The 9,780-nt window shown below is 40.8% G+C and overlaps 1 protein-coding gene across 1 annotated transcript in view; it reads right to left on the minus strand.

Moving 5' to 3' along the window:
• Positions 1 to 8,205, minus strand: part of LOC139743862 (uncharacterized) — a 242,529-nt gene extending 234,324 nt beyond the window's left edge. Inside the window, exon 1 of the mRNA XM_071654325.1 lies at positions 7,590 to 8,205. Within this exon, the coding sequence (XP_071510426.1) occupies positions 7,590 to 7,765 (176 nt within the window). The 5' untranslated portion in view covers positions 7,766 to 8,205. The remainder of the gene's footprint in view (positions 1 to 7,589) is intronic.
• Between the last annotated feature and the right edge of the window lie 1,575 nt (positions 8,206 to 9,780).

Below are 9,780 nucleotides of genomic sequence, written 5' to 3' on the forward strand. Positions count from 1 at the left end.
AATGTGTTACTGAAAATAGCCGTATACGTTGAATGGGGCTCCTCAAGAGTAAGAAAGGGTGAACAGGACAAGGGCTTTCCGTACGGTCTCGAAATTCAACGCACGGACGAACACGTCCCTTGCCGAGAAAGCAGCAATCCTCGTTATTCCATCCATGCACGTTGGTACTTCCATTCGACAATACTCGTTGGGCTGGATTACCACCTACTGATGGACAAAGGCCTTATTTCTGACCCGTTAAGTGTCGTTTATTCGGCGAGTAGACTTAATACTTATAGACAACTTCTTCTACCCCCCCCCCTTTCCCTCTTAATTCTTGTATCTTCTGCAGTGTCAGAAGATGTTTAATGGAACTCGTGTGCATCGAGACTTTAGTGAATTTTAGAAAACAGAAGATAACGACGGACAGAATTGAGTAAGAATTGAGGAAGGTTTCCTCACTCTCAAATCGTCAGCGATCGCAAAAATGACGAACAAGAAAAATAAAAGAACTGAATGCTCAATTTGAGAGAGACTGGGAAAAAAGCTGTTGAGAGAAACATAAAGATGATCAGAAGGAGAGGTAATAAAGAAAGAAACAGAAAGAGACGGAGACTCACGGAAATACAGATTAGAGGAGCACTGTTCAAATGTCAGTGATGGAGACCAGGACTGGTGATAATGATTGCTAGATGAATGTAAAGTGCAGGCGTTGAGGGATAGTAGGAGAAACATCATTATGTGATCGTTGTTTAAGGATACTGAGATACTATATGGTTATGACAAAGAGGCAAACATGAGTGAGAACTCCCACATAAATCGGTGATGGGGGGGGGAGCATTGGCTTCAGATGTTCCAAATGTAGGCACTGGTAGGTCGCAACCATCTGTGTAACCATGGTAACGAGAGGGCATCCTTAAATTGGTCCCGGACCAATCAATCATGGCTTATGAAGCATCTTACAGATTTATTACCGCGTTGTCAAAGTCAACACGTCAACAAGTGAACGTGAGAGACAAGGTTAGAGCGAGGAGGTACAAGGTGAGCTCGTCTAATACCTCCCTACAATGCCCTATAGGTCAACGTTTAGACCCTATAAAAGTAAGCTAAAGTTTGAAAGTTTGAAGTATCTGACATCTTAGAATCTATTCAGTGAGCGCGGATGAATGAAGAATGTATGAATCACTTGATATGCGGACGACATATATCACACTATTACTTTAATAATCTAAAGTGTATTTTTGTTTTCCTTTTTCGTCTTTTTCTTTTTCTCCTTCATTTCGGAACATGATCCCTACAACATTGCCGTAAAATCGATGTAATAGGCTTGCCACATAACATGGTTGTTGAAAGCAATTCAAACATCATATCATGGTGTCATTGTGTTATATTCAGAATGAAGCTATTGACAGGAGAGGAGTAATGATAATACTTATGATTATTTTTCGAACATGTCGAGATGGTGGGCCTAAAAAAACCCCAATATTCTCCTTAAATTGAACACAAAACCACTAAATCTACAATCTCTTTCTTCTGCTTTTCACTGACTTTACGCAGACTTTGCTTGATTTCCGGACGCTCCGTATTTGTCGCTCGTACATAGTGAGAGCATGACCATGGACTGAATGTAGTGCCCATCAATTTGGCAGTTGGAGGGGGTGCTGGTTACAGCGAGCCTGGTTCATTTCCGGCTCGTCACACTTTGGTAAACAGCCATTAAAGATAACATCATTATGAATATTTTTCGTGCCTTGTTATAACGAATTAAAAAATGAGCCTCGCTCTCTATTCCCGGTTCCCACGTTTAGTCTGCAAAACGAGAGTTGCGGCTAATGTCACAGCTACTTTTAAGTAATATTTCTAGACATATTTTTTTTCTTTTCCGGAACAAGACGGCGACTAACATGCTATCTATTTTTCCTCCCTTTCTCTTCACCCCGAGCCCTCAACACCACACTTAGTTTTCTATTGTCATTGTGATCGCATATGTCAAAAAAAAAATACCCCAAAAAAGATGAACACCTGAACAGTTCGATGATCATCAGTTATATAGAGGGCAAATTCAATTATGCCTAGTTTTGGGCAGTGATTCAACATCAGCCGCTGGGATAATTTCGCGAACGGAAATGACAAGATTCCACGCTCTTTTACATAGGCGGATTTGATTTTTGACATGCGAGACGATTTTGGAACCCAACATGAGGGACTGAGGAGGGATGCATGGAAAGAAGACTGCTGCGTGAAAGATTTGTAAACAAGCAATTAGCATCCAATTTAGTCTCAAGTTCGCGACGGAATCGTCTCATTCCGGTTAGCCTCAGCGTCGCAGTTCCCTGGGACGAATCCCTTTGACACAGTTCCAACACTCACAAGTCAAAAAAAGACTTACAAAGTACACATACTCAGAGCACCTCCGCCTCCCCCAACACACACGCACCCATAAGTGCGCACATACAAACCAACAAACATCATCAACACACTGTTCGCGAGCGCCATAGTCTTGCGAACTCAAGTCACCACATGGATGTAGCGCGTTCATTGATTTGAAACCTTTCTTCCTGGTCTCCGTACATATCAGGGACTTGAGATTTGGTCGTATGTTTTAAGAAGATTATGACTATATGAGCACTGGGAATAGACACTCACACATACACAAGTCTCATGAAATTAAAAAGACCGAGAACTTCGTATTGGAAAAAAAAAGCTTGAAAATGACATGTCTAGCAAAAAGATATACCTATTGTTGGAAAAGACATCTCACGTGAATCAATATTTGCTGAGGAAGTGCAGACGTGAAGTGTAGTCGCTAAGGTTAAAAAAAAAAATGCTCAACAGCGTTTACGATCACCGGCACCGGTATCGTTGCTATGGTTACGAACTACTGCGAACTCTTCAAAGACGGAAAGACGGGAAACGTCTTTTGTTGTACGAGGGCTCGCTATGTTTTCCTAAAGATTTCCTCTTCCTCAAGGTCTCATCTAAGTGGACGTAGACTTCCAAGTCAAGGATGATGACCAATCAAATTACTTCTATACTAGATTTTAGATCGCGTTCGTGACTGGGATCACCCTGTATAAACTGTCTGTGTTTTCCCCCGCCAAAGTTGAGAATGCCATCCAGCAACTCGGCGGTTTTAATTCATCAGTTGCGAGGATAAAGAAACTGACTTTCATCAGTTGCGAGGATAAAGAAACTGACTTGAACAGCGAGGTCACACGGCTGTGCCGTTTTCTGTTGTCCTAGCAAATGCAGGCTGAGCAGTAAAGTTCAGTGAGGGTTACACAAATATGCACACATACACACTAGCGCACACACAAACACTGTGTTCAAGTAGATTTTCGTTGATGACAAATACACTTTCGGATTCTTTTCTTCATAAAATGATTATAGGAAAGAGGAAAAGCCCACATCTATATATTTTTTCTTTACCAATTTTCTTTACATGGCTTGCCTGTCAAGAAATATACGAAATCCAGATTCTTGCTAGAATCACATTTGATTTTTATGCCTATAAACGCATTTGCGAGGATACATTTTAGTGCTCGCATCGGTTTGAACTTTCCTTGCGTTGTCGAGTTCTACTGACAGCAATTCAAAACCGGTCTTTCGCTTCGTGAACACCAAACGATAAAAGACGGCAATGCCTTTGCATCTGGACCACTGTGCAAACGAAGGTGTCGTGTTTTTCATACCTATTCAGAGCTTTCTATAGAAGTTCTATAGGGCTTGTTTTCTTCGTCTCACGTTCCCTTAGTGACAACAGCTGTTGCCTGGCAACCCCTGATTTTGCCGGGAAATCGTTCATTACCACCACACTGTGCTATTTTTCGACCTACAGTGTCCCTGAAAACATTAATGTGCCTCGTCACTCTGGCATTCGCACGAAAACTTGTGTGCAGTTGTTGTATTTCCTTCCTTATTATTCATTTTTCATCTTACCACCCCCTCCCCCGCCATTCCAATCCCCTCTCTCGCATCGTCATAATCATTGTCACGCTTCGCTACAAAGGTAATGGGCACTATACTTGTTAACTCGTCGCTAGACGAAGCTCTTTGCATTACATATCAAAGGCTACAAATCTATTTAAAATCTCGTTACCAGTAGGACCTATACACTCGAAATTCAAGATGCGCGTCCACTAGATTTACTCGTGTGTACATTATGTATAATCTGAAGTCAGCAGGTAGGCCTATATCTAGACCGCATTTCTTGCTTTCATTTATGAATGTGTCATATTCGCGACAGATATACACCTTGTCACCTGTTTACACAGGAAGAATAAGCCGGAGTCGGGTACGGTCATATCGACAACGGATCAGACGTGGAAAAGTTGGTCTATATATTTTTAGACAAGTGGTGGGAAAAGTGATAGACGAGCCATAGAGTCTCGTTCAACCATGGCCACACATTCATGTCACACCTATACGTCCAATCAAGGGTAAACTTAAGAAGAAGAAGAAAACATAACAGCTGTACGACTAAATCGTGGTTAAAAGCTACGAAAATGAGATGCTTCGTGACCCCTAGAGGTGTGAGCAGGGAAGGTCCTATCAAAAGCGGAAATTCCCTGATGCGTTTTCAGTACAGTATCATACATCATGAAAGTGCAGACACAAACTTGAACAACGCTTGTCGTGGTACTGGTATGTCTCGTGAGCGCTGTCATCATTGTTTTCTGTACTCTGCAACCCTGTTCGCCTCCAAAGTTAGGATAAATTCTCACAGTTCTACCACGCAGTTTAGCCGGATACCGCTATTAAACAGCGACAGGTCGAAGAATCGCACGCTCAAATCTATACATATTCTCACCAAGATGACGCAGGGAAAGAAAAGTCGTGTACACGGAAACGAAAACATCTCATTTCAGATGCGAGCCGAGACTTTGATCAGATCAATCATTGCTCGTGTAGAGAGCGAGAAATTCACAGCTCCGGTAGGTGATTCATTCACAGTGGACAAACAGCAAAACAATTTAAGTGAGACAATCATTTCAGAAGGCCCAACTCGAGAAAGAAACAAAAAATGAAGACAAAAGCAGGTGAAAAAAAAAATCGTCTGACAATCGATGTTTGTTTATATCGCCCGAGTCCTCTGGATTCTTTGTCTATGTGACCATGATAACACGCCATGCGATTTGGGCATCGCAGTAAATGTGTAGCACCTCTCCAAAACAAGAAATAGAGCGGCAGAGTCTAAAAACAATCGCCAAGATGTTCTGCTCGCCGGGAGCTGAACAAACTAAATTTTCCATACACAAGTTTCAGAACTGTACTTGGAAAGCGACAATGACCATTGTTATTAAACTAAAATGGTGTTCAATATATCCCGTATTTAGGCCTATAATATATAAATGTGTATTGTTGTGTTTATCGTGCCAGTAATACTTCGACGACTGTTGTAGATCCACGGGTGCATGAATGTCTTATCAAGATGGGCAGAAATTGATATTTGGAAGCGGTTATCTGAGTGTAAATGCAAACCTTAGGCAGAAAGTACAACGAAGTTTTATTTAGAATTTCACGTGTATCTCCGTTTACAGTCAAGCAATCTTTAAAGGTGCACTTCGATCATTTATGTCTCCCTAGCCTAAGAGGGAAATTCAATTCCAGTTTTACCAGTTGACTTATGAAATAGGCCTACATTTCTTAAAACCCTAGACATTTCATAATCTGAGTTAAGATTTCGTTATGTTTTTCACACAAGCAGCGCTACTAAACTTTTTGTCATAATTGCATAAATGCATAATTATTACATCACATCCACACTTCGTTTCAATATACTTGCTCATAAATCTTTGCTAAATTGAAACCCTTTTTAACGAATGCAGTTAGAAAGAAATCTATTCTTCCCCACGTCAAATTGTTTTGAAACTGTATCGATCTAGTAAGTTAGGATAACTTTGCAAAGGGAGGTTAAGTAATGTTAACCTAATCCAATTTGCATGTAATTGCGACCAAAAGCACACAAAAGACTACTTTTTAGTCAAACCGTTAAAAAAGAAACTTTCCGTGTTCTATGATTTGACTTCACTCTTCCCATCACAGACAGTCTGTATGGACTATGCAGAGGGGAATCTCCCTGACACAAAATGTCTGATCATATCACTCTGTTTTCTTCCAAACTAGCAAGACGTACACTCTGGCCACGGCCAGTTCTAAACAGGAAGGTGAGGCTGCTCTAAACTTGGCGGCAACAGCAAAGATGTTCGCGTCAGTTGTCTGCTCTTTTATGGGGCGAAAATCAAGGTGATTCGCTCTCTACTAATAACTGTCATCTGCACATTGGACTGGGGAAAAATGCGTACGAGTGTAATGCCACCATGTCTAATACTAAATTCTCTGCCAAGAGCACTGCCAACAGTGTAACAACGGCTCGGACGAACTTGCTTGATGGGATAACGGATGTCACGTTGTCCACAAGGCCGCGCGGTTGTCGTGAGACAACTGTTTTATTGCCCTGTCCAATTTCCCTCATTAGTAATATATACATGATGTACCGAATCGGTGGAATGTTCATCGAGGCTGCCCAATGCTTTTCGTGTCACTCGACAGGGCAAGAACGTAGTATATTATTTGCTATATTCAATAGAGTGTGTTGACGATATTGTTTCTTTGACGTGTGGTGGTGCTAGAAGGTCGTCTTCGTGTAAGCACGAAGTGGATCTGCTTCGGTATGCGTGATGGATTGTAGATACTATTATCTTTCGTTGTGTACAGAGTAAACACATTCGCGCGAATGTAGAAATGCGAAACACCCACTAACGATCGATAAGATCTCTGCTAACTCTCAATGAGTTGGATCTCCTTTTGTAAGCTACTATTTAGTTTGTTGTTTCTCCTTTTTACGTATCTGTATCTTTCACCTCCCCCCCCCCCTCCCATTCACTTCGGCAACGACCTTTCTCAATTTGTGAAGTAGGCGCCTACAGAGTTTGTGGTGAAATAGACAATGCATTATTGTGGAAATGTGCGTATTTGTATTGCAAAAGTTTAGACGATGTGCAAACTAATATTATGTGTATTTACCACCGCTTGGCAAAACTTAACGAGTGCTTGCAAATGGAGTAGACAAAATCTGATACCATATAAAGTGCATTCTCTGGTGACCAAATTGCGCATTTTCATCATGACGATGATTAAAGTGTATAGGATACAACATCACACGACCCTGAACGCAGTAAATAATATGACTGCATTTATTCTCTTGTTAACGATCCCCGTTTCCCCAAGGGAAAAAAAGAGAAAGCGAATTGAAGAATATGAATATAGCGATTGCACCATCTCTTTTTTTTTTGAAGGACAAAGTCATTTCGGCATTTCCAGTAGTATTTAGGGTGAAAGGTACTAATTTCACTTATAACATAAACTTCATACACTAATATCCCCACGTCGAACACAAACAGTCTTTTGATAGTATAGAATTAGTAACAGGTTAGTGTTGTTTCATAAATTGTGCAGAGTCCCACTCACCCGAGCAGGTACAGGATTATTTCAAAATATATAGATACATCAATGGGTAGATAAAATAAACAAAATAAAAGAATAGATTAAATGAATACTGGACTACCGAACAAGGGAATGTGGTTTAATCTTAAAAATAAAATACTTACATTCCCGCAGTCAAGGTGTTGTCTGAAGACGGTGAGGTTGGTATGAGGTTATTGTTGTTGAAATTATTGTCTAAGACCTCATTGGGTGCAAACTGGACACCCATTTGTTGGGCATCTGTAAATCCGAATACGACGGCGATGACGACTACGGTTATCCTGGTTAAAATTCCCTGCATGATGGCGATGATGTTTCACTAGTAGACAACAATATATTAAAAAAAAAGAAAAGAAAAAGAGACCGAATGTCTCTCCCGGCAACGAAGGAGCAACCAGGCTCTCCTCGTTCCGAAAAGTTTGGAAAAGTGACTTCCTTTAGTACTACCCTTTATCCGCTGTCACGATGTCTCCGTTGCCATAAAAACACATAAATAGGTTAGAATCCGGTGTGATAAAGTATCCAAAGTATTGTTGCCAACAAAAGACGGGTTTAATCGGATGAAAAGTGGGGGAAATTAGCTTCTGCAATCATTCAGTAGTTCTTTCTCCCAATCGTCAATCCAGATGGTATAATCCAATCTCACCGAGCTTCCGTCAGTATTACATTAGTCAGTCTTCGCGTTGAAAGTACTAACGTGCGGTCTTCCTTTCTCCTCGACGTGCACCGTTCGTCCGTTCTCCTGACTCTTCTACACTGATCCCATCGGTGAATAGTGCACCGCGACGGAGCAACCCGCAGCGAGGAAGGGACAAAAGTAGTCACTTAGTTTGATTACGTCATCCGCATACTGGCTTCGCATTGGTTCCCAGTCGGCCTACGTCACTATCAACTTTTTATTCGCGTGGGTCCGTAAAGTGAACCAACGAATGCGTTCTAGGGGACTGCGCGGCTGATTCTCGCCTGCGTTTGGTGTATGTACATCGCAGGTAATTGGTTACACTCACGTCGTTTGATGTGGTGTATTGCGGTGTTGCGAAGGTTTTCACGCCTCGCTGTGAGATTAAAATCGGTTGGCGATAAAAGAGAAGTTATGGCGCCTAGAGGGCAAAGAAGAGAAATGTTTCAGGAATCCCCATTTTCTTCTGCAGAAGGACAGAAGAACACAGTCCTAGTCCCCTTCTTCAAGTTTGCTTCTAAAGCACGATCATAAAAAGTTGCGAAAGTGTGGATTTTTAATCATAACAACTAATGGAACCACGTTCAATATTCCCCATGTAGGTCGTATAACATTTCGATAATCTCTTGCAGTTATCAAAGGAGAATAACCGCTAAAATGGCCTGGGAGTTCTTGACTCTGATGTCCAGCTTTTGGTATCCGTCAGAAACTGTAGTTTCTCAAGTGAGCGAGCAGACAGCAGACTTTGTGTGACGGAATATTACAACAAATGTAAGAACACAGTCAACAAGATTGAATATCGAACATGATATCATGAACTACCAGGAAAATTGGAAATTCGTGATATTCCAACAAGGAGCAATGTGCAAGATATTGATGGTCGTAATCACGTGACGAAGATGAATCTTTTGGGCTACCTTTCCAAGCAAACATGATTTACTCACAATCAAAATGACCACAACTTTCTTGACATCAGTAAATATCTAGCTGTTTTAAGTACATAGTCTTGAAATACAACCGTGTTTGCAATGTTTCACTCTAGAAAATAACGACAGACAAGTTTTCACATAGTATAATACTAAAATCAATTTTTGAATGCTCACACGCAAACGGTGTGTCACATATACCAACATACCAATAACATCATAGACAAAACCCCGTCACAAAATTTTTCTCATTTTAGATCAATGATATATGTTTTTGAAAATTGTGTAACGTTTAAACAAAATCAGATTGTTAATTATTTTCGTGTTTTCATTATTTTTCTTTTTTTGCAGGTTATTGGCATTTTTTTTTATATTTCCTTATACACGTCGTTGTGATAGGTTATTTGAAAGACAGGCCTAAATACATTTAAAAAAAAAAAGATATTGGTAAGATGACACGGACATAATATGCTCTATACAGAGGATACGTCCTTATCTTGCACAATCCAGCATTACGAGAAAAACGTTCTCATCCTTATTTCTTAATGTCGCATCGTTGTTATCCACTTTCGGGGTCGTTCGGTGTACTCGTACTTGGTGCAATGGTTTAATAGCCTCGGGATGTGCCGGAGTCAGTGGCCGTTGTATTATGTGCTCAGTGGAGTGCGCCATCAGCGTCCAAAACATTACATTACAAGAGTTCACTAATTG

Source organism: Diadema antillarum, unplaced genomic scaffold, assembly GCF_040938485.1.
Source record: "Diadema antillarum isolate AM-2024a unplaced genomic scaffold, OU_Dant_1.0 seq00001117_RagTag, whole genome shotgun sequence".
NCBI lineage: Eukaryota > Metazoa > Echinodermata > Echinoidea > Diadematoida > Diadematidae > Diadema > Diadema antillarum.